The 24,549-nt window shown below is 52.1% G+C and overlaps 1 protein-coding gene across 2 annotated transcripts in view; it reads left to right on the top strand.

The window, feature by feature from the left end:
• Positions 1-24,549, top strand: part of ccdc88c (coiled-coil domain containing 88C) — a 31,188-nt gene that overhangs the window by 4,141 nt on the left and 2,498 nt on the right. Inside the window, exons 4-30 of one of the 2 annotated variants that reach the window (XM_067243105.1) lie at positions 6,149-6,218; positions 6,769-6,827; positions 8,475-8,558; positions 8,719-8,862; positions 9,145-9,344; positions 9,595-9,676; positions 10,189-10,347; positions 10,496-10,642; positions 10,929-11,073; positions 11,310-11,491; positions 11,669-11,806; positions 12,104-12,823; positions 12,947-13,276; positions 13,540-13,667; positions 14,768-14,909; positions 15,230-15,418; positions 15,591-15,752; positions 16,106-16,383; positions 17,022-17,165; positions 17,669-17,855; positions 18,055-18,200; positions 18,566-18,655; positions 18,994-19,256; positions 21,537-21,803; positions 22,442-22,516; positions 22,718-22,786; positions 23,617-23,867. In XM_067243105.1, the coding sequence (XP_067099206.1) occupies positions 6,149-6,218; positions 6,769-6,827; positions 8,475-8,558; positions 8,719-8,862; positions 9,145-9,344; positions 9,595-9,676; positions 10,189-10,347; positions 10,496-10,642; positions 10,929-11,073; positions 11,310-11,491; positions 11,669-11,806; positions 12,104-12,823; positions 12,947-13,276; positions 13,540-13,667; positions 14,768-14,909; positions 15,230-15,418; positions 15,591-15,752; positions 16,106-16,383; positions 17,022-17,165; positions 17,669-17,855; positions 18,055-18,200; positions 18,566-18,655; positions 18,994-19,256; positions 21,537-21,803; positions 22,442-22,516; positions 22,718-22,786; positions 23,617-23,867 (4,851 nt within the window). The remainder of the gene's footprint in view (positions 1-6,148; positions 6,219-6,768; positions 6,828-8,474; positions 8,559-8,718; positions 8,863-9,144; positions 9,345-9,594; positions 9,677-10,188; positions 10,348-10,495; positions 10,643-10,928; positions 11,074-11,309; positions 11,492-11,668; positions 11,807-12,103; positions 12,824-12,946; positions 13,277-13,539; positions 13,668-14,767; positions 14,910-15,229; positions 15,419-15,590; positions 15,753-16,105; positions 16,384-17,021; positions 17,166-17,668; positions 17,856-18,054; positions 18,201-18,565; positions 18,656-18,993; positions 19,257-21,536; positions 21,804-22,441; positions 22,517-22,717; positions 22,787-23,616; positions 23,868-24,549) is intronic. The other variant, XM_067243106.1, reaches the window with a different exon arrangement.

Below are 24,549 nucleotides of genomic sequence, written 5' to 3'. Positions count from 1 at the left end.
CGGAAGGCCCTTTCCCTCCCTGAGGGACTGTACAGAGGTTGTAAAGGAAGCAGCCAGCTTTGGTCCCATATCCACTCGTTTCGCTCAGTCCCTGTGGTCCCCCTGGAAGTCCTGTGTTCACTAGCTGTTCTCTGTCCTAGTGAGTGTGTGTCTGTTTGTGTGTGTGTATATGCCAGAGTAAATCTGTGTGTTTGTAAGTAGTGTTTTCTTGTGGTAACAGGTTCTGTTTTCTAGCCAGGGTAGAAGCTGCTGTGACTCAACTATGCCAGCGTGGCACCATACTGGGTTTGCTCTTTGCTTGAGTTTTAGAATGTCTGCAATGGTGTTCTACTGGGCTCTAGAACTCTACCGGAGCACTAGAACTCTGCCAGTGCTATTGAGCTCTACTGGGGTTCTAGAACTCTACTGGGGTTCTAGAACTCTGCCAGGGTTCTAGAACTCTGCCGATGTTCTGAAGCAGAAGTATCTGTATAAAGCTGAATCACAGGTCGCTGCCACCCTGGGATTGGACCATACCAGGTCACATGGTTGTGGAGGGGGATCTGCTCTGTGAGCTGCCCACATCTGCCCGCATGGCCACTCACCAGAAGGCCAGACAAGATAAGACTGACAGTCATTGTGTGAATGTATGTTTGTGCACCAGTGAGTGTGTGTGTGTGTTTTCAGGTATACTAACACATCTTTCACCCTCCTCTCAGAGCTGTTTGAAGTTGACCGTAAATCAACAGCAACATCTGAGAAAGTGTGTGTTTCCTGTCTCACTAAGGAAATCTAATTTGATTATGAGCATATATGTGCAAGCAATTTCACAGCGTTGCAGAAACCTGGTGATGACATACCCAGTCTGGCGCACATGGTCTGGAGAGCACAGCATAACCCCCATCTGGCTAGGCCCCACCTCACTGAGACCCTACCCTGTAGCCCCCGCAGCACTGAGACCCTACCCTGTAGCCCCGGCAGCACTGAGACCCTACCCTGTAGCCCCCCTCACTGAGACCCTACCCTGTAGCCCCCCTCACTGAGACCCTACCCTGTAGCCCCCCTCATTGAGACCCTACCCTGTAGCCCCCACCTCACTGTAACCCCCCCACACACCCTCAGTTAACCCCCACCCTACCCTAGCTCCTGTTTATTCCCTCACCAACCAGTAAGAACTGTTCTGCTGGTGTTCAATAGAAGGATTACAGAGCCTGATTGCCAACCTAACATCAGAGCAAGACAGTGTGTGGTTAGGGGTGTGGTCTTAGTGGTGTTTGGGGATTAACCATAACACTGCCAAAGCTCCTGATTTAATACATGCTCCAGTTTAGCCTAGATTACCCTGGGCTAGCATGCATAGCTTGAATTTGCAGCTGCTTTATCTTGGTGATTCTACCCCAGGAACTCCTCTCCCCGCCCCACCCTGCTCTACTGCAGCAGGAGAGGCTGGACAGTTCAGAAGTGGGAAGGGCAGAAGAATCGAGGAAGTGAAAGAGGGGGAGTGGATCTAATCCCTTTTAGGAATCATCTCTCCTCCTTCCCCCTCCCTCCCTCCTTTCTCCCTTCCAATTAGATGATGCATCTCTCTCTGTCTCTCTCTCTGTCACTCTCTCTCTCCCTGTCTCCCCCCCACCCCCTCTGTTCACTCACCATAAAGCCTACCCCTAGGGCCGACAATAAGGAGCATGGGGGAAGGGAGGGTGAGGAGGTGCACCCTTCCAGTCCATTGTGTTTGTGTGCGTGTGTATGTGTGTGTGTGTGTGTGTGTGTAACCGGACACCCCTCAGCCCTGCTGTTACAGGAGACGCGTGGAGTCTGAGCCACCTTCAGCTCGTTCCTGCTCTGCTCTCCCTCTCTGCTCTCCCTCTCTGCTCTCCCTCTCTGCTCTCCCTCTCTGCTCTCCCTCTCTGCTCTGCCCTCCCTCTCTGCTCTGCTCTCTGCTCTCCCTCTCTGCTCTGCCCTCCCTCTGCTCTGCTCTCTGCTCTCCCTATCTGCTCTCCCTCTCTGCTCTCCCTCTCTGCTCTGCCCTCCCTCTCTGCTCTCAGTCTCTGCTCTCCCTATCTGCTCTCCCTATCTGCTCTCCCTATCTGCTCTGCCCTCCCTCTGCTCTGCTCTCTGCTTTCCCTCTCTGCTCTCAGTCTCTGCTCTACCTATCTGCTCTCCCTATCTGCTCTCCCTCTCTGCTCTGCCCTCCCTCTCTGCTCTCAGTCTCTGCTCTCCCTCTCTGCTCTGCCCTCCCTCTCTGCTCTCCCTCTCTGCTCTCCCTATCTGCTCTCCCTCTCTGCTCTGCCCTCCCTCTCTGCTCTCCCTCTCTGCTCTCCCTCTCTGCTCTCCCTCTCTGCTCTCCCTCTCTGCTCTCCCTCTCTGCTCTCAGTCTCTGCTCTCCCTCTCTGCGCCCTCTTCCACTCCACTCGTTTTTCTCCAGCTACCTTGCGCTCCCTTCTCTTCCTTTCTTACTAGAAAGACAGGAAAGTCCCTCCTGAGCCTGTTGCCGTGGGAAACCCAGAACAAAGCCAGTGTAGCAAAGATGTTAGTCTCAACATCCTCCATTCTATCACTTTATCCACTGGCCTAGATATCTCGTTTTCTCTCACTCTCTCACTCTCTCTGTCTCTTTCTCTCCCTCTTTTATTCTGCTGATTTTATTCTGAGTCATTCTGTATGTCCGTTGCTGCATGCGTAGCTGCTGGATGGGTCTGACTGTTGTAAAGCTGTTTGTTTAGTGTGTGTCTGTGTTGACCTTTGGCCTGTTTGTTGACTGTGCAGTCAGCCCAACGGTCAGAGTGCTGTGACTGAGGAGAACACAGCCCTACACCATCTTATTGTGTGTTTGTGTAAAAGTGCATGTGTGTGTGTGTGTGTGTGTGTGGGGGGGGGGGGGGGCATTTCTGCTTTATGTTTCAACAGTGTTTAACCTTTTGATGATAGCTTGTGGCTGGCTGGTGTAACAGACCTGCATTCTAAGGCACTCAGCCAACTATTTAAACAAGTTCATTGAAGCACAAGGCCACACACACACACAAAGAACACACACATGCACAGCCAGGGGAAATAAGGATGGGGTAGTGAGAAAGAAAAGGAAAGAGAGAGAGGGAAGGGAAGGGAAGGGAAAAGAGAGAGATGAGGAGAGAGAGAAAGACAGAATCATTGCTCAATAGAGAAGATGAGGACACAGAAGAGAAGGAGGGGGGGGTGGGTTACCATGGTGCAAGGAATGTCCCTTTCCAGCCTGCTGTTGGGTTCACACACACACACAGTGTAGGGTGTGAGATCTTTTCAGCTGACCTGGTAACTTGGATGATAATCTATAATACTGTAACATGCGAGTGTGTGTGTTTTTGCATGTTTGTGAGCTACCTGCGAGCTAGGCATCCGTTAGACCCCCCCCCCCCCCTCACACACACACACACACACCAGGGGGAGATGCGCAGAGGATGTGGAGCAGTGGGTCAGCTAGCGTTGAGAGAAATGGGCTGGAAACATTGAAGGCATTGACAACTGTTTTCTTTTCCCACTCTCTCACACGCACACACAGACACCCATGGAAGTGGAACTGGTGCCAGCAGTATAGATTATTGATCAGTAATGTGAACCCAGTGGGGCAGCAGGCAGGGTCAGGATGGTCCGACCTCTAAATCATTCCCCGGAGCAAGGAAACGCTCAACAGAGTTCCTCTATTGATGCTGTGTTGAGGGGGTCTCTTATTGACAGTACTGTGTCAAATAACTTGTGCCGCACAACCCTGGCTAGCTCACAACCCTGGTCTATATACTGTAGGCATATAGATGATTTTGTACAGCATGATGATACACAGTGACATGATGTTCATCATAAAGGTGTTGTTAGACTTGCCACTCACTTAGTGGTGTCATGGTTAGTCTTTACGCTACTGCAGCTGCTGCTACAGGCTAACGGGGCAACACAGGAACAGGAAACAGGAAATGGGTTTTGCCGCAAAAAGGAAAATTCTTCAGTTCATGGTGGGAGAGGAGATGACAGAAGAGGACAGACGTAGAGAGGAGAGAAGGAAAGGTATAATGTGTCCTGCATGTATAATGTATCTACCCCCCTCATCTATAATGGAATGTATTATTTCATTATCGTGTGTGTGTGTGTGTATGCACACATTTATATATGTGTGTGTGTGTGTGTGCTCGGGGTGGGAGCTTCTGTCAGTCTATCAGCTGACCTGGTGTCTTCTCTATGCATCATAGAACTCACTAACACCTGCAAGATACTGTAACAGTACACTGTACACCAGGTGTAAGCTGAGAGGCAGTCTGATACACACACACACGCACACTGTGTGTACTTACAGGTGCACATAGAGATGCACGCACACACCGTGTCTGGTGTCAGGGCTGTTATTCATTCCCAGGTGAGAGGATGCCTGTGGAACATGATGCTGTCAGCCCTGCAGCTGGTCTGGGACACACCTGAGCTGCTGGTGCTGCTGGAGATCAGGATGATCCTGCTCCACAGATCCTGCATCTCAGCCTCATGCTGGATCTCTCTCCTACTGTCCCGTACAGTCCTGGATCAGAGGCTAACCCTATAGCTCTCTCTTACTGTCCCGTACAGTCCTGGATCAGAGGCTAACCCTATAGCTCTCTCTTACTGTCCCATACAGTCCTGGATCAGAGGCTAACCCTATAGCTCTCTCCTACTGTCCCGTACAGTCCTGGATCAGAGGCTAACCCTATATCTCTCTCTTACTGTCCCGTACAGTCCTGGATCAGAGGCTAACCCTATAGCTCTCTCTTACTGTCCCGTACAGTCCTGGATCAGAGGCTAACCCTATAGCTCTCTCTTACTGTCCCGTACAGTCCAGGATCAGAGGCTAACCCTATAGCTCTCTCTTACTGTCCCGTACAGTCCTGGATCAGAGGCTAACCCTATATCTCTCTCCTACTGTCCCGTACAGTCCTAGATCAGAGGCTAACCCTATATCTCTCTCCTACTGTCCCGTACAGTCCTGGATCAGAGGCTAACCCTATATCTCTCTCCTACTGTCCTGTACAGTCCTAGATCAGAGGCAAATCCTTTATCCATATCCCGTATCCAGAGTCCTGTACAGTCAGGCTCTGATAAACGGCTTCTCTATTAGTGTGACAGAGGATGTGAGGAGATGGTAAATTAGAACAACTGTTTCCATACAGCACAGCCATGGCAACAGACCTCTGCAACCCAAATGAGCCCTCTGGCTTTGTGTGTGTGTGTGTGCGTGTGTGCGTGTGAGGGTACAGTATAGGTGTGTACATAGGTCCTTTTAGAGGATGGTCAATAAAACATGTCGGGTCCTGCCTATCGTGTGTGTTGGAAGTATGTTGCCACGGTTGCCATTGTAGCCAAGGTCAGGTTTCTCCACACTGTGACACGGGTACTCTGTGCAGTAACATACCCACACGTACACAGGCCAGTTTTCCTGTGTGTGTGTGTTAGAAAGCCTAACCCTTCCTCTCTCTGGGAGGGGGTCATTATTGCAGACAGACAGTATTGGTTCCTAACTGACCTCTTTAAAAACAAGTCCTCCTGTCTTTCAGTCTTGTCTGTTCACACTTCCTGTTCCCACCTTCATGGCTTCCTGTTGACCTCCAGGCTGTTTCCTGTCTGGCCTCCTGATGTTAACCCTCTACTGGGGGGGTCTCAGCCAGAGACTCCTCCCCCGCCTCCTCCATTCTCCTTCTAGTCCTCCCCCACCTCCTCCATTCTCCTTCTAGTCCTCCTTCTCTTCCTCTTCTCCCCCATCTTCCTTCTACTCTTTGTCCTTTCACAGCTCCTATGTTCCATGGAAGACACCATAACATACAGTAGACCAGAAATCAAGTTCAAGTCTTTTATTGTCAAATGCACAGAACAACACAGGGTTAGACCACTGAACAGGGCACTGAAATTCTTAGGACAAGACAACGCAAAGCAACCTGGCATAACATATAAGTACACAGAATATAGATTACATCTATGATAAGCAAAAATATAGTAAACCTCCTAATATACAATAATACACAGTATACTAAACCTCTAAATACACATAATTCACATCATAACCTATACTAACCTTATAAACCTATACTAACTAATTAGACCAGATACTGTACTGTAGACCAGATACTGTACTGTAGACCAGATACTTGGGGCTCTTAGACTTTCTCTCTCCTTGTTTCTCTAGGAGACTCTTCAGCAGCTGATTCTCATGCCCCTGCCCAATGTCCTGACCATCGCCAAGGACCCTCTCTCAGGTAACTCACACACACATCTAAGAGATTTATGATTGGCTGGAGAGCAGATGAAATGGGGTGTGAGGAGGGTATAAGTTCTGTAGTCTCAGCCAATCAAGAGGGTCTAGTGATCCTTTTCACTGATTGTTGAGTACGTTCCTTTTTTTTCAGTGCAAATTCAGTAGACCGATAGAGACTGATGAATATTGTGTGTATGTTTTGCATGTTATTTCCTGTACCATTCCACTGCTGTATCTTTACATCAGACCCCGCTTATTTCCATGGGCGGCCCTTATCTAGATCCTATCTGATTGGTTCAAACAAAAGTGTGTTTACCAATCAGGAACAATAGGTCGCAGGATGAGGAAGTAGCAGGGTGAGAGGTGATTGGCTGGTGGAGCTGTTTCTACTGAGAGCCTTTCTTTGAACAGCCTCCCTCGGTCTGCAGGGCTGGGCCCTGAGGTTGCCATGACGACATCGCCTCCTGAGGCTCTTTTTAAGGAGTCCCAGGATCACACACACACACACACACACACATTGGCCTAACCCTGTGTTTGCACTTTCTCCACAGCAAAGAGCATGGATGAAATCAGGAGGCTGCTGCTGCTGATTCTGGGCTGTGCTGTCCAGGTAACGGAAACAAACACACCCATCGCTCACAAACACGACCAAATGCACCCTGCACAGATGTGCAGCAGGTACAGTAGATTAGGACCACAGGGGAAATGTACACAGGTGGGTGTACCCACTTTGGCAAACAACCCACCTGCTCCACCTGCCCTCACTGGTAATCCCTTTCCCTCTGCTCTCCTCTCCACCCCACTCCCCTACCTCCATGCCCTCACCCCCCTCCCCCAGTTTGTCTCCTGCCTCATACAGTTTTACTCTCCTGTCATGCTCCACCTGCCCCTGTTCCAAGCAGTCTTAGCTGTGTCGGTGCAGTGCTTTTCTGCATGTCAGAGCAGGCCTGTGGATCAATACCTGCCAGCCCCAGGCCCTACTACAATCCTAGCCCCAGGCCCAATCCTAGCCCAAGGCCCCCCCTCAGTCCTAGCCCCAGCCCCAATCTTGCCCAAGGCCCACCCTCAGTCCTAGCCCCAGGCCCAGCCCCAATCCTAGCCCTCGCCCCCAGCCCTAATCCCACCCATGTGATTAGACTGTCACACATCAAAGCTCTCTCTTCAGACAGGCTGCAGACTGCAGTGTGCTCTGAGGAGAGACACACAGGGGGGGGGGGGGGCTGTAGGCTCCCTGCAGTCTGCTCTGGGGTGGCCCACGGCCCTCTGATGAGTTAACCTGTGAGCCACCTGTGCCCTGCCTTTCCCTCTCCTTTTCTCATCCTCCACCCTTTCCTCCCTCCCTGCTCCCCTTGCCTCAACTCCCCTCTGCCTCTCCATGCCCCATCTTCTCTCTCTCTATCTCTCTCTCTCTCCCCCCTCTCTTCACTGCCTCTGAGGGCTATTGTTTCTTTCTTCCTGGCTGTTCTGTCCTCCCCTCGCCTCACTCTTCCTTTCTTTTTCACCCTCTCTCGCTCTGCTCTCCCAAGCCTTTATCTGTCTTTTTACTTCCTCTTTCTCCTGCCTCCCTTGTTTTAATCCCTCTCTTTGACCTTCTACCTGCACTTGTTTTTCTGGTTTCTGGGAGAGGCGGAATGAGCGAGACGGAAAAGCAACAAAGCAGATCTCTCTCCTAGTTTTTGTTTGTGGAACCAAAAGGCACAACGTTGCAGCTAAACAGCTTTGCACCTGGATCACATTCACTGTGGAGATTAGGTTGCATCCGGTATACTTACAATTGTTCTATAAGTCATGAGAAAGGCTGTTTTTTTAGTTCAGATATTTTTCTGCACCCTTAAATACCCCCCATGTTCTTATCAACAGTACACACCTTATGTCCTCTACCTCAGCTTTATATGCAGTGCTGTATACCACTCCCATCCCCATTGTACCAGATCTCTACCATCTCTCTATAGAATCTTAATGAGCAAATCAAGCCCAGGCTCGCCCAATAAAGTCATCCCTCTGTCCTCCAACTTTACTCTTTCATCTCCCTCTCTCCCCTCCTTTTCTCCCTCTTTCCCCTCCTCCTCTCCTCATCCCTAATCTCTGTCGTAGAGGAGCATGCTGGGAGGATCAGCCTGATCAGGAAGCTAGCTTAGCTGTTAGCTTAGCTGTAGTTCTTGAGTGTGAACTCAAGAACAAGTTTATTGTGTGTGTATATTTGAGTGTGTATGTTCTCTCTGTATGTCTTATTTTGTGTGTGTGTGTGTGTGTTCAGTGTGAAAGGAAGGAGGAGATGATTGAGAAGATCAAGGTGTTGGACATCCAGACCCAGGCTGCCATCGTCTCTCACATCCAGGAGGTATAGAGGAGGGGTGGAGGAGTGGGAGGAGTGGAGGAGTGGGAGGGGTGGAGGGTTGGGAGAAAGGCCTTGAGGAGCAGGAGTGGGACTGAATTGGTTAACCCATTATTTGATTTAATTGCTTATTCGTTCATTTATTAGTTAATTGCTCGACCCCTAGGTGACCCACAACCAGGAGAATGTTCTGGACCTGGCCTGGCTGGAGGTGGGGGGGGAGCTACCAGCTGAGGAGCTGGACCCCCTATCCAGAACCATGGCCCTGCAGCTCCGCAAGCTAATAGACCACAGGGATGAGGCTGCAGAGGTACGGGGGAGGGAGGGATGGGTGGAGGGAGGGAGGATGGGAGGGAGGGAGGGAAGGAGAGATGGACGGATTGGTGGGTGGAGGGAGGGAGGGATGGACGGATGGATGGAGGGAGAGATGGATGGATGGAGGGAGAGATGGATGGATGGGTGGAGGGAGGGATGGATGGAGGGAGAGATAGATGGATGGACGGATGGGTGGAGGGATGGACAAATGAATGGGTCGGTTAGTCTAGCTGTCCTTTGATGATTCCATCTCCATGAACCCCCGACCCCACCCCAGGTGATCGTGGAGCTGACCCAGGAGAGGGACTACCTGGCCTCCCAGCAGTCCCCCGGCCTCAGCCCAGAGAGGGACCTCTCCCTGGGGGGCCTGCGGGGCTCCGGGGGCCCCGGGGCCGTGCTCACCAAAGAGGAAAAGCAACACCTGTCTGTGGAGCTGGCTGACACAAAGTCTAAACTCAGACGGTCGCGACAAGAGCTGTAAGTTTAGCGGAGGGATTCCATGCTCTCAGGATCAGCAGCTGTGATGAGAGGCCAGCCCTGCAGGGGCTGTGTGGGAGCGCGTATGTGTGTGGGCAATTAAACGTGTGCGTGTGTGTGTAATTATATGTGGTGGCGTGTAATTATGTGTTTAAAGCTGATGATGTGGGTTTGAACTGTAAATGCTGTGTGTGTGTGTGTGTGTGTGTCTTTGTGTGTGTGCCTGTGTGTGTGTGCCTGTGTGTGTCAGGGAGGAGAAGACAGAGCAGCTCCTGGACTCTAAACACGAGGTGGAGCGTCTAGATCAGGAGCTGCAGAGACTCAAGCAGGAGGTCAGCTCCTCTCCTCCACCCTACCTCTCCTCCACCCTACCTCTCTTCCACCCTACCTCTCCTCCACCCTACCTCTCCTCCACCCTACCTCTCCTCCACCCTACCTCTCCTCCACCCTACCTCTCTTCCACCCTACCTCTCCTCCACCCTACCTCTCCTCCATCCTTTCACCCCTCCTCTTCTCTCCTCCATCCTCTCGCTTTTGGTCATCCCTCTGCTGTACTTCCTCCCACTATCTCTCCTCCATCCCTCCTCCTCCTCAACATCCCTCTATTCCTCTTCTTCTTCATGTCTCTTCTCTCAAACTCCCCCCATTCATCCCTCCACTCTTAATTTTGTATTTCTTTTTATTAATATTTTTTTGTTTACAATTGCTCTCAGTTCACTTATATCTGTCAGCTCTCCACCCCTCCTCACCTCTCTCTCTCCTCCTCTGCCCTCCTCTCTCCTCCTGTCTCCTCCTCTGCCCTCCTCTCTCCTCCTGTCTCCTCCTCTGCCCTCCTCTCTCCCAGAGCGTGCAGCTGCAGGCGGAGGCCCGCTCGGTGCGTGTGTACCGGGACGAGGTGGACGCCCTGAGGGACAAGGCGGCCAGGGTGGACCGCCTGGAGACGGAGCTGGGGCGCTGCAAGGAGAAGCTGCACGACGTCCACTTCTACAAGACCAGGGTGGAGGTGGGAGCCACGCACACACACACACACACTGACCAACACACACTGACCAACACACACAGATCAACAGACACACAGACATATGATTATCTCACCTACGCAATGCTCACAAGCATCCAAACGGCGCGTTTGCTGTGGCCTGGCCTCTCAGGAGCTGCGTGAGGACAACATGACCCTGCTGGAGACCAAGGCTCTGCTGGAGGAGCAGCTGAGCGCCGCCAGGGGGCGCTGTGACAAGCTGCACGAGCTGGAGAAGGACAGCCTGCAGCTCCGCTCCAAACTCCACGACATGGAGATGGTGAGACACCTGTGTGTGTGTGGGAGGTGGGGGTGTGTGTAGGAGGTGGGGGTGTGTGTAGGAGGTGGGTGTGTGTGTAGGAGGTGGGGGTGTGTGTGTGGGAGGTGGGGGTGTGTGTAGGAGGTGGGGGTGTGTGTGTGGGAGGTGGGGGTGTGTGTGTGGGAGGTGGGGGTGTGTGTGTGGGAGGTGGGGGTGTGTGTGTGGGAGGTTGGGGTGTGTGTGTGGGAGGTGGGGGTGTGTGTGTAGGAGGTGGGAGTGTGTGTGCTAACCCTCCTGCTCCCCTCAGGATCGGGACGGGGATAAGAAGCGTCTGGAGGAGCTGATAGAGGAGAACATGCTGCTGGAGATCTCCCAGAAACAGAGCATGAACGAGTCTACTCACCTGGGCTGGGAGCTGGAGCAGCTGGCCAAGAACAACGACAGCAACGACAGTAAGACACACACACACACACACACCATCTCACACACACACACACACCATCTCACACACAGACACAGACACACACACACCATCTCACACACACACACACACACACACACACCATCTCACACACAGACACACACACACACACACACACCATCTCACACATAGAGACACGAACACAGACACATGGACAAACACATGCACACAACCAGTCCTAACCGCTCCTCTCTCTCTCCCCAACAGCCCGGAAGTCGTTTGTGTTTGAGATGAACGAGTGTGCGGCGAGCAGTCTGCTCAAGCTGGAGAAGGAGAACCAGGGCCTGCAGAGCACCATCCAGGAGCTGAGGCAGGCCTCGCTTGCCCTGGAGGAGACCCAGCTACGCAGCCTGGAGCTGGACAGGGACAACCAGGCTCTCAGCAAAAAGGTAGGACACCGTTAGACTGCACCCATACAGACACGCCAAACACTGGTCCACGCAAACCTCCCAAGCACAGGCTCACAAGGACTTTTGCCTGTGTTGTCATCTCGTTGTCTGTTGTCATTGCGTGCCTGTTTGCGGCTCTGTGTGACCTTGACCGGCGGCCATCTTGTGTGTCTGCAGCTGGAGCGTCTGCAGACCCTGCTGGATCAGGAGAAACAGACCAATCAGGACATGGAGAGCCTGGGGGAGGAGCTTCTGAAGGACAAGCAGCAGCTGGAAAAGGAGAAGCAGAAACTACAGACTGATAAAGACCGACAGGTAGAGGAGAACACACACACACACACCAACACAGCAGGCTCACGGGAACATACAGGGATCACACTTTGGGTAACTCAATCAAATTTTTTAGATTGAGTTGCTCAATGGGTGGAGCGCTTACCATACGGGCTGAGGCCCAAACGCCGCGGCCCGGGTTCGTTTCCGGCCATTTCTGCATGTCTTCCTCTCTCTCTCCTGTGCATTTCCTGTTTTTCTGTATCTATCTCTGTTCAATAAAGCCATGAAAAGGCCTTATCTCACTCTTGTTTGATTGAATCCCTCCCCCCCTCTCCCCAGATTGTGGAGCTGGAGCAGGAGAAGCAGCACCTGAGCCAGGCGGTGAGCTCGCTCCGCCAGCGGGCGCAGGCCGACAGCGAGGCGCGGGTCCGAGAGGTGGAGACGGAGAACCGCGTCCTCCACCAGACCGTCTCCGACACGGGGACCAAGCTGACCCGCCTGGAGGCCCAGGCACGGCTGGCCAGCCAGGAGCTGGAGGACCTGAACGAGAGGAGCCAGCGCTGCGAGGAGCTGGAGAGGGAGGTGGTGAGGCTGGAGAGGAGCAGGGAGGCGCTGCAGAGGGAGGTGGCCTCCCTGAGGATCTCCTGCGAGAGGACGGAGGAGCTGGAGCAGGAGAACCGCCGGCTGAAGAAGCTGGCCGACACGGCCCAGAACGTGAGCCTGCGGCTGGGCAGCCTGGAGGCCGAGCACAGGGTCCTGGAGGAGGAGAACATGGAGCTCAGGAGGAGCGTGGAGACCCTCCGGCCGGCCTCGGCACGCCTGTGCCAGCTGCAGGTGGAGGGGGAAGAGATGGAGAAGGAGCGGGAGGAGCTGACACGGGCACTGGAGGAGATGAGGGGTCAGGCCAAGAGGGCTGAGAGGCTGGAGCTGAGCTGTGCCAGTCTGACCCAGGAGACCCAGAGGCTGCAGGAGGCCCTGGAGACCAGAACTAGCCAGAGCCAGAGTCTGGAGAGGGAGACCCGGCAGAGCCAGGCCAAGGTGGAGCAGCTACGCAGGGAGGTAGGTGGACCAGTTAGGTGTACTGCACGGGCCAAAGGGTTGCTGGTTCAAATCCCAAACACTGTTGGGACTTACTTGATGTCTGATGACCTTCCATGGATCGTAAATTGACCTTGAACGTAGGTGGAGGAACTTCGCCAGGAGGGGAAGAGACTGGAGGGTGTGGAGCAAGAGAAGAGAGTGCTGGAGCAGGAGCTCAGCCAATCAGAGAAGGACAGGAAGCAGCTGGAGAAGGAGGGACGCCGTCTGAGGCAGCAGCTGGAGGAGAAGGAGTCGGGACTAGAGGAGAGCACCCTGCGATTGGCCGGTCTGGAGAAGGAGGGCGGGGCCTTGAGCAAGGAGCTTGACAGGCTGAAGGAGGTGTCGGGGCGGGTCAAGGAGCTGGAGAAGGAGAACAAGGATCTGCAGAAACAGGCCACCATCGACAAGCGGACTCTGGCCACGCTACGAGAGGTAACATGTCTGTCAGGGGGTTGGGGACATAGGTCAGGGGTAGGGGTTAAAGGTCAGGGGGTCAGGGGTTGAGGGAAAAAAAACACCCCACCATCGAGCAGCAACCAGGCTACACAACAACAGTTGTGTCTTCAGAGGACCAGGTCTAGATTCTAAGATGATGGAGAAGGATATTATAGCCTTTGGGGTTTGGTATGCATACACTTAGTCAGTAGCTGTTATTGTGGGTTTGCTCTGACCTGCTGTTGGGGGTGTGTGTGTAGGAGCTGGTGAAGGAGAAACTGCAGGTGCAGCAGCAGTGTAACGAGCTGGAGACACTGAGCCAGGAGCTGGAGAAGATGGGCCTCAACCGAGAGAAACTGCTGCAGCAGGAACACAGCTGGGAGGACAAGTAAGACACACACACACACACACACTCCCACCTGAACCCTGTTAGTGCTGCTTGGTAACCTTTAGCTTGTTGTCGTCACCCGCTCCACGCTGCCCCCTACCTGCCATGCCAGGTACCAAGGGTGAGTCTTGGGTCGTCTGTGTGGTCTTCAAACCTTCTCTCCGTTATTTAACTCACTGTGTGCCTTTCTTTGTCTTGGTACTGATGCCCATGTGCATGCTGGTTTTCTGTGTGGTGGTTTGAACCAGAGTGACCCTGCCCAGAATGTATCTCCATGGCATGTGCAGTGTGCTGCTATAGGTCTATTTCTGCCCTATTATAGTTATGACTCGCCCTCAGAAGTGGCAGATTACAGACCACTGCTGGATTCATTTCCTGTGGAATGTTTTCTGGACAGCAGATGGTTGGTTGCCTTTCTCTGAGTGGTGGCATGGAATTGTAGTCTTTTTAGGAGTTGTAGTCTGGTTGTGAGCTGAACCCAGGACTTGTGGCTCCAAAAGGACTGATAGTTTCCCATGTGCTTCATTGATTTGTTTTCTTTCTGATATTTATATCCTGGGAGAGGTAGTCCTGTAAAGTGAATTCATCATTAATACTGAGACCTTTTCTCTCTAACTGTTCAAGTTATACTATGCACTATGAGACACTATTGGGTTAAAACTCTGCTGAAGTCACTCTCACATTCCTATACTGTTTCGTAATCCGTTAGAGGGTGTGTGTGTGTAAGAGAGTAAAGATATCTGGTTCCACCACTTGGCTGGGGTTTCCAGTGTCCCAAGCTACAGTAACGGCACAGTTCTGCCTGAGGGAAGACAGCAGCAGTCAAACATGCTCTGGTCTGATCCTGGTGTCTCCTTCTGGTGTCTCCTCCTGGTGTCTCCTCCTTGGCCCTGCCACACACTGATGTCCTTCCAGACCCAGGGGACAGTCCCCTGTCCTGTGGCCCTCTCTAGGACCCTGCCATCAGATACATCCAGTTGACCTTGCCCATCACATGAATGACTGACCCTCTGAACGAATAGATCATTAAACTCAAGTCTTTGTAGTTCTAGTGGAAAGTCTGGTCATCATGAGACTGTCTGTCTGTTTGTACCCATCAGTAAGTACAGGTTGTTGGAGAGCAAGATCGAGTCGACCCTGAAGAAGACCCTGGAGATCCGGGAGGAGAAGATCCAGAGGCTGGAGTCACGTCTGGAGGAGTCCAGCAGCCTGAACCAGCAGCTCCGCACTGAGCTCAGCACCGTGAGGACCACACAAACACACACACACATACACACATATAAACACATACACATTACACACACTCATACATACATACATACATACATACATACATACATACATACATACATACATACATATATACATACATACATACACACACACACACACATACACACACACACACACACACATACACACACATATACACACACATACATACATACATATACACACAACCCCTCCCCCCCCCCCACACACACACAGACACACAAACACCCACAAGCACACATGGTATACATGTTCCCCATCCCATATCCAGTATCCGTGTGTGTGTGCAGGTAAAGAGGACCTTGGAGGCTCTGCGTCAGCGGCAGGAGGAGGAGCAGGCCCACAGCCAGAGCTCCCAGAATGCCGCCTTGCAGGGTCAGGGGTCAAGGCAGGGGGTGGAGAAGTGGGAGGTGGAACAGAGGGAGGCCACAGCAGAGCTGCTCAAGCTGAAAGACCGCCTCATAGACATCGAGAAAAACGTGAGTGGTGGACGGAACAGGAAGGGGTGGAGCCTCTTTTGAATGAAATGACTTGATTGGCTTAGGGAGTACGGAATATTGTGTCAGCCTGTTTATTGACATGCTGAGTCTCTGTTAGAAAGTGAACAAAATGAAGTAATTCCTGTGCGTGTGTGTGTGTGTGTGCGTGCAGAATGCAGCGCTGCAGACAGAGAAGCAGCTTCAGAAGGAGCAGCAGAGACAGCTGGCCTCCCAGAACTCTCAGCTCAACAGCCAGACGGTGGCACTGCAGAGACAGACCACCAACCTGCAGGAGCAGAACACTGTTCTACACACCCAGACAGCCAAGCTGCAGGTACAGAACACTGTTCTACACACCCAGACAGCCAAGCTGCAGGTACAGAACACTGTTCTACACACCCAGACAGCCAAGCTGCAGGTACAGAACACTGTTCTACACACCCAGACAGCCAAGCTGCAGGTACAGAACACTGTTCTACACACCCAGACAGCCAAGCTGCAGGTACAGAACACTGTTCTACACACCCAGACAGCCAAGCTGCAGGTACAGAACACTGTTCTACACACCCAGACAGTCAAGCTGCAGGTACACACACACACAGAAACGTCAAGCTGCGGTTACACACACTGACAACCACTCTCCAGACCTCCAGACACAACCGCTAACATCTCCCCTCCATCCCCCAGGTGGAGAACTCCACCCTCAGCTCCCAGAGTGCATCACTCATGGCCCAGAATGCCGTGCTGCAGGGTCAGGTGTCGGCCCTGGAGGCGGAGTCGGAGGCGTGGCAGCGTCAGCGCGAGGAGGCGAGGGCGGGGCGCGAGGGGGTCCTGCAGGACCACGAGCGTCTGCTCAGCGTGCACGAGAGGCAGGCGGCCGAGTACGAGCACCTCATATCCCAGCATGCAGCACTGAAGACCAGCCAGAGGGCTGTGGAGCAGGAGCACCGCAGCCTGCAGAGCAAGTAAGGCCAACACACACACACACACTGCAGGCCAAGTATGGGAGTCAGGTGGCTGAGCGGTTAGGGAATCGGGCTAGTAATCCGAAGGTTGCCACTTCGATTCCCGGCCGTGCCAAATGACGTTGTGTCCTTGGGCAAGGCACTTCACCCTACTTGCCTCAGGGGGAATGTCCCTGTACTTGCTGTAAGTCGCTCTGGATAAGAGCGTCTGCTAAATGACTAAATGTAAATGTAAGTAAGGCCAACACCCACACACACACAGTTGAGGCCCAGAAGCGGGTCAGGGCAGCCCTCATGATACTGTAGTCACACGTGTGTCTGTGTAACAAGCTCCAGGGGGGAGTTGCACGGCCAGCCTGGCCTTGGGAGAGGGGGATACATTTAGTCACCACATGCTCCCATTGTAAACACACATTCACCCTAAGAACAAAGCATGCTGCCTGACCTTAACTCCTCTCTCTTCTCCTCCTCTTTCTCACTGTCCCACTCTCTCTCCCCCACTCCCTCCTACTCTCTGCTCTCCTCCCCATCATTTACTCACGCTCCTTCCTGTGCCAACTCTTCTTTTCCACTCCTCCACTCCTTCTCCACTTCTCCGCCCCTGCTTTCCCTCCACCCCTGCTCCTCCGCTCCTCCAGGTACATGGTGATGCTCCAGCAGAAGGAGGCTCTGGAGGATCTGGAAGGTTCTCTGGAGAAGGATAGACACAGTCTGCAGGAGCAGATCCACACAAACAGCATCCTCCTGGAGGAGAACTCAGGCCTCAGGGGGGAGCTGAGCAGGTCAGACACGCACACACACACACACACACACCACCACAGTACACACTCAACATTGTCGTGAAGCCTCCCTTCCAACCATACAGGATACAGTTCTGCCCTCTGCTGGTCATGTAATAGCTTGGTTGACCTAAGTAGCTCAGTGGTAAAGCATTTGAGGCGTCAGGTGGCTGAGCGGTTAGGGAAGCGGGCTAGTAATCAGAAGGTTGCCAGTTCGATTCCCGGCCGTGCCAAAAATGACGTTGTGTCCTTGGGCAAGGCACGTCACCCTACTTGCCTCGGGGAGAATGTCCCTGTACTACTGTAAGTCTGCTAAATGACTAAATGTAAATGTAAATTTGACTGCAGATCAATAGATTGCAGGTTTGAATCTCTTGTATGTCGCTTTGAATAAACACGTTTGATATTCCGATGTATTATTAATGAATGACGCGTGCTTCTTAACAAGCCCTCTTCTGTCAACATTAACCCTCCACTTCACCGTTAACCCCTCCCCTCTCCCTCAGGGTCAACCAATCCCAGAGCCAGCTGACTAAGGAGTACGAGGGTCTCCAACTGCACACCAAGGAGCTGAAGACCTCCCTGAACTCAGCCCAGCTGGAGGTCAACCGCTGGCAGGCCCAGTACGACCAGCTGAAGGAGCAGCACCAGGGCCTGGACATCTCCATGACCAAGCTGGACAACCACTGTGAGGTACGACCTCAGAGGGAGAGAGCCAGCGTGTTTATGTGGGTGTGTGTGTTTGTGTGTGAGTTTGGGCTCTGCGCGTTTGTGCGTTTCCAAAAGTAGGAGCATTGTGTGTGTTTGTGTTTCCGAAAGTACGAATATTGTGTGTGTGTGTTTCTAAAAGTATTAACATTGGGTGTGTGTGTGTGTGTGTGTGTGCGCGCAGCTACTGACCCGTCTGAAGGGGAACCTGGAGGAGGAGAACCACCACCTGCTCAGCCAGATCCAGATGCTGAGTCAGCAGAACCAGACCCTGCTGGAGCGCACCATGGAGAGCAAGGAGCACTACCACGAGGAGCAGAAGCTCTACATGTCAGTGTGTGTGTGTCTGTGGGGGGGGGGCTTGTTTTACTAGCCTTGTGGGGACCAGAAATCCCCTCAAGGATGGTAAACTAAGAAAATATTGACCTTGTGGGAACATTTGTGGGGGACCCGAAACTTAAGTAGCTACTTCTAGGGTTTTTTAGGGTGGCTGGAGCTACAAATAGTGTTAGTTAGAATTACATTAAGGGTTGGGGTTAGGAGTTTTAAGTTTAGGAGTTAGGTTTAGGCTTAAATGTAGGGTACAGGTTTGATTTTAGGTGTTGGGGCTGTAGGATAGATAAACACAACATTTGAGTGGTGGTAGCTTCCTACTTGAGTGTTTGTGTTAACGCTCCTCTCCCTGCGCTCCGCAGAGACAAGCTGAACACCCTACGACGTCAGAAGGAGAAGCTGGAGGAGAAGATCATGGACCAGTACAAGTTCTACGACCCTGCGCCCAAGAAGTATGACACGTCTCTAGGTTTCTGCTTGTCAGCAGGCAGGAGACAGTGCTGCCTCTCCAGTTTAAACTACTGGCAGAGATGAAGAGTGGGAGAGGGAGTGAGGGAAAGATGTAGGGAAGGAGGATAACACAAAGCATAATCAGGTGTGCACTGTGAAAATAAAAACATTTAGGATCCCATTGGTTGAGCCAGATGAGAATGCAGAACTCACAGTACTCTGTACTGTTCAAACAGGCGCAGTATAGAGTGGCTATGATCTGGTAGCTCCACATCCTCCAAGTTCCTCTCCATCCTTTCCTGTGTGAACCTCTGACCTCATATCCTGTCTGTCCCACCAGGAAGAGCCAGTGGGTGGGGGCTAAAGCCCTGGCTAAGCTCATCAAACCTCGCAAGGACAGCAGCTCCAGAGAGAGGGTTCGGTCTGCCACCGACCTGCCCCTGCCAGACACCCCCACTCTGGACTACCCCGACGGATTCCCCCCTCTCCCGCCCCCGCCCCTGCCCCCTCGCCAGTCCCGGCTCGGACCGGACACCCCCGAGGAAAACCACACCCACAACAATTCTCTCAATAACTCACAGACCTCCACCCACTCCATCAGAGGTAAGTCGAACAGCAAGACCATAAGTTAGACAGTTAGACAGACTGTATGTTAGACAAACTGTATGTTAGACAGACTGTTTGTTAGAGTTAGACAGTCAGACAGACAGCAAGTCAGACAGACAGGCAATATGACAGTCAGTAAGAAGTCCTTTCTAAGCAGAGATCCTGCAGTATTAGAGATCCTGTAATAACCCTCTTATGGCCTGCTGGCGTTCCGGAATCAGAGGAGTGTGGTCAGCGTTGGGGTCTAGTGTGTGTTCTCTCTCCAGGCTCTCTCTTCTACACACACATTCAGCTCTGTGACTTCCTCCACTGCCGGTTTGATGACGGTTTTACACAGAACTGCGAGGCAGCATAAAGGCGCAACATTCCCGAACCTTGATCAGGCTGTGTGAAAGGGCTGGCTGGGCAGGCAGGCATGTTTGTGCTGTGTTTGCAGGTGGCACCACCTCCTACTTTGGAAAAATCACTGGATCAAGAAAAACATACAAATAAACATCAAACCCAAACCCACCCGCTTAACAAACCCCACGTTTTCCCAACACATGGACGGAACTTGTGCTCCACTAGAGGGCAGTGCACACACATACACACACACACACACACAGTCTCTCTCCCGCAAAACTTTCAATCTGGTTTTCTTTCTCAGCATGATGACTGGTTCTGTTGGTTCTACTTAGGTTCTAATGCATGTTTACTAGAGTAGAGTTGGGGTCTATTGCATGCCATGACGCCTTTACTGTCTCTGTTGGGTTGTATGGGTATTATTCTATGGGTAAAGAGTCACACCATTAACAGATTTCTCTTTCACTCGCTCTTTTTCCCTTTTCATACGATCCCTCATCTCTGTGTGTGTGTAACATAACACATTCGCCACATCTAGCCCCCTCCCCAGCCCCCTCCCCAGCCCCCTCCCCAGCCCCCTTCTCGACCTCACCCTCCTGCTCCCTCTCCATACCCCTCTTGGCCCCCCTCTCGGCCCCCCTGGCCGCCAAGCGGTTCAGGTTCCTGCGCAGTAAGAGCCAGGAGAAGGAGCGCCCCCCCCGGACCTCCCCTGCTCGGGGCTCTCTCTCCAGGAGGCTGCGTTTCTGGTCCTCCTCTGACATCATCACCACCTGCTCTGTCGAACCTCTGGTGCCTGGCGAGGCCTTCTAATGCCGCTGCCACCTTCATCATCATCATCATCTTCAACATCTTTGTCATCTTTATCTGTACTCACCCATCCACTCTTCCATACTTTTATTTATTAGCCCTTATTAGTATTCTCCCTGAAAAAGGCACACACACACAAGCCCCCACACACACACACACACACTGTCTGAACTGTGAGCAGGTTCTTGAGGGGCCTGTAGCTATCCTGGCCTGTCTGGACTCTAGACCGTGCAGTAAGTAGTCCTGCCAGCCTGGAGCTCCTACTGCAGACAGCTTTACCACAGCTGGCTTTGTCTGTATGCGTGTGTGTGTACGTGTGTGTGTACGTGTACGTGTGTGTGTGCGCACCTGTGTGTGGACATTGTGTCCTGGCTTGTTCTGTGAGCTTGTCTGTGTGTGTAAGACTGGATGGAGGGTTTAATCTAGTAAGTGGTGGTGGCTTGGGGCCATCACTCAGAGCTAGTGTAATCTAGACAGTAATCATAAATCTACTGTATGTAAGGTGAGAGGACACGAGGGCTGCTTGCATGAGAGAGGGGGATGAAGGAGGAGGAGAGGGGGAGGGAGGAGAGGGGGAGGGAGGAGAGGGGGAAGAAGAGGTAGAGAGGGGAAAGGAGGGGGGGGGGGGGGGGGGGGGGGGGGGTTGACCGATAAAGGAAAGGGCCAGTCTCTGGCAGAGCTGTAGTAACTGAGCACATGATGGTGTGTCTGTCTTCCCCCCCAGATGTCACCATGCTGTCTCACATTGTTCTGTTGACACTTCTCCTACCTGTCTCAACCGTCCATGCTCCTCTCCCCCTACCTGTCTGACCCCTCCCTGGTCTTCTCCTACCTGTCTCACCCGTCCATGCTCCTCTCCCCCTACCTGTCTGACCCCTCCCTGGTCTTCTCCTGCTGCCTGTCTCACCTCCTCATGTCCTGAGAAAAGAACCTTGTTCACGACACATGCTGCCCAGGCTGCTTACGTGCGCGTTACATGCTATCCTCCTTCCACACGTGTGTCCCTGCTCTTACCGTGTCCTGTCTGCAGCGCTGTCGAGTCACGTGAAAACTCTGTGTGTGATGTTTCAACAGGAAGGGTTCAGTGATTGGTTCGTCAGTGTGAGACACCTGTTATTTATGTGTCAGGTGACCACGGAGGTTCCAGTGGCAGGAAGCTGTACCCGACACCAGGGGGCAGTAGTGAGAGCGTCAACGGGGGTGCAGCTGAAGACTTCTACTCCAGGAGGCGAGGAGGAGAGCTGGGAGCCGTCTCATACTCCACCCCCTCCAACCAGACATCCACCCCTGCACTCACCCATACCAACCAGACATCCACCCCTGCACTCACCCCCTCCAACCAGACCTCCACCCCTGCTCTCACCCCTGGCTCCAGGCCCAGTCGCAGGACCCGAGGTAGCACAGCCTGGTTTACATGTTGAATGTGTGTGTGTGTGTGTGTGAATGAGGAGGAAAAAACTAAGGAATCAAATCTGAGACTATTTAAATTATTAAAATGTACATTACCTTTTTCCAACAATGTCACTTGCTGCTTTGCCACCGACTATCCTCGTGTCACACCGGCTTTATACTGTATCTAGGCACAACACAGCTCATACACACACCTTTCTGAAATCAGATGGCGCTGATTGGTCCGTCATCAGCCAATGGGGCTGCTCTGAGCCTCTGTGCTTCCTGGAGAGTACCTCAGTCACGACCCAGCCGTCTACAGGGAACACACACACTCCAGCAGGAAGCTACACACACACACAATCCAGCAGGAAGCAAGCTGAGGCCGGAGGCTACAATAGCCTCACTAGGCCTTCATTACCTATGGCTCCGTATAATGTATCTGGAAGGGAATATAAACAGCACTATTAATTTAACACTGGCACGGGTGGTTGGTTAAAGTTGAATGATGGGACTCGAAGTAAACAAACAGTAAAGCAGCATACAACAGAACATTGTCTCACCAACGAGTTACTCTGGTTTAAGCAAAGAAAGTTCCAAACTGTCGTTGTGGTTCTGTGCTGCCTGACCTTCCCCTCCCCCAGGTCTGCTATACGACGACGACGCCCACTTGCTCTCCTCCGACACCCTGGGGGGATCTGGTCTCCATGGAAACGCAGGTAGAGGAGCGGTTGGATCGATTTGTGGAAAGTTCCTTGAGTGCCTTCTTGGGTTTTCTGTCAAGACACACTTTCTCCCTCAATCTGTTGAGCTCCTCATTATCTGTGTTGGTGTGTGTGTGTGTGTGTGTGTGTGTGTGTGTGTGTGTGTGTGTGTGTGTGTGTGTGTGTGTGTGTGTGTGTGTGTGTGTGTGTGTACAGGATATAGACCAGGCTCTGCCGAGCTCAGCCACAACACCTCCAGCAGCAACTCTCCTGTAAACTGTCGAGGTGACAACTTTACCTCACAACACTGTTACTACACTGTTATATTAGATTACTATAGTACTACACTGTTACTACAGTACTACACTTTAACTACAGTACTACACTGTTACTACAGTACTACACTGTTACTATAGTACTACATTGTGACTACAGTACTACACTGTGACTACAGTACTACACAGTTACTATAGTACTACATTGTGACTACAGTACTACATTGTCACTATGTAACTCCAGCTCTTTGCTCTTTAAATATCAAATACCACTACCACCACCAGAAGCACTGCATACCATGTCTGCACTGATATTTACTGTTTAAGCTCTACCCTCAAAAAGCATGTCTGAGCATATAATAGCCTAACTGTCTTTGTTATCTGTCTGTCTGTCTTTCTTTCTACCTGTCTCTCTGTCTGTGTCTGTCTGTCTCTCTACCTGTCTGTCTGCCTCTCTGTCTCTTTGCTTGTTGCTTGTCTGTCTGTCTCTCGGTCTGTCTGTGTCTGTCTGTCTCTCTCTGCCTGTCTGTGTCTGTCCGTCTGTCTCTCTCTCTTTGCCTGTCTGTGTCTGTCTGTCTCTCTACCTGTCTGTCTGCCTCTCTGTCTCTTTGCTTGTTGCTTGTCTGTCTGTCTCTCGGTCTGTCTGTGTGTCTCTCTCTGCCTGTCTGTGTCTGCCTGTCTGTGTGTGTCTGTCTGTCTCTGCCTGTCTGTGTGTGTATGTCTGTCTGTCTCTCTCTGCCTGTCTGTGTGTGTGTGTCTGTCTGTCTCTCTCTCTGCCTGTCTGTGTGTGTGTGTGTCTGTCTGTCTCTCTCTGCCTGTCTGTGTGTGTGTGTCTGTCAGACTCTGTGGAGCGGCTGCAGGGTCGCTCTGCCAGCATGTCCAGTGATGACGTGGCAGGTCTCACCCAGGAAGCCTCCCAGCAGGCACTGCCCCGCAGCTCCACCCTCCCCTACGACCCCCCGCCCCAGAGAGGCTCGGCACGCCCCGGCCTCGCCCCCGCCCCCGGCCGGACTCGGCCGTCCTCCCCCGGCAGCCAGATGGTCACTCTGGAGGAGTTCCTGTATGAGAGCAACACTCTGTCCCCACCCACCGTGAGTACTGACCACGCCTCCACAAACTCATGTGTCCTATCACGGCCGAGGACAGGTTAGCATTAGCATTAACATTGTAGAGAAGCTTGGTTGTGTGTGTGTGTGTGTTTAGGTTTCTACAGACTATAAAGCACTGGTACTTTTCTGGCCTCTAATTGTGCTTCATGTTATGATGATATCTGTGATGAAGTTATTAAGAGTAATTGACGGACTGCATGAAATGTGATAGTGTTTGTAAGGAAGGAAGCAGGATGGAGGCATCAATTGTGCTGTTTGTTTTACAGCTTGTTTTAAGGCTTTTTGTCTCAGTTATTAGATTAGCCAGTAGTTTGGCTTAGATAAAGGGCCATTTAGATAATTGTGTGAGCGTATGTGTGCATGTGTGTGTTTAGATGGATGGCTTTACGACCTGCTACGCTGTAAACATGTTTTACTTGGTAACTGCATGATGGAGTCTCTCACAACGCACACATACTCTCACACACACTCATCTGTGGTCTACCCAGTTAGTGTTTAGAGAGAGATTAGTCTCTCTGTCTCTTCTGTAAACAAACGGGCTCTGATTGGATCAGCCCCTTAGCGCTATGCTGATGTCACTAATCCAGGAAGTTTAAAATCCCCTGACAAAAGAAGTTAGTGAGGGTTAGGAGAGTATGTGAAGCTGCAAAGTTTGGAGTATCTA

This window comes from Osmerus mordax, chromosome 9, assembly GCF_038355195.1.
Source record: "Osmerus mordax isolate fOsmMor3 chromosome 9, fOsmMor3.pri, whole genome shotgun sequence".
In the NCBI taxonomy this organism is placed as follows: Eukaryota; Metazoa; Chordata; class Actinopteri; order Osmeriformes; family Osmeridae; genus Osmerus; species Osmerus mordax.
This window is presented reverse-complemented; position numbering and strand designations above follow the sequence as displayed.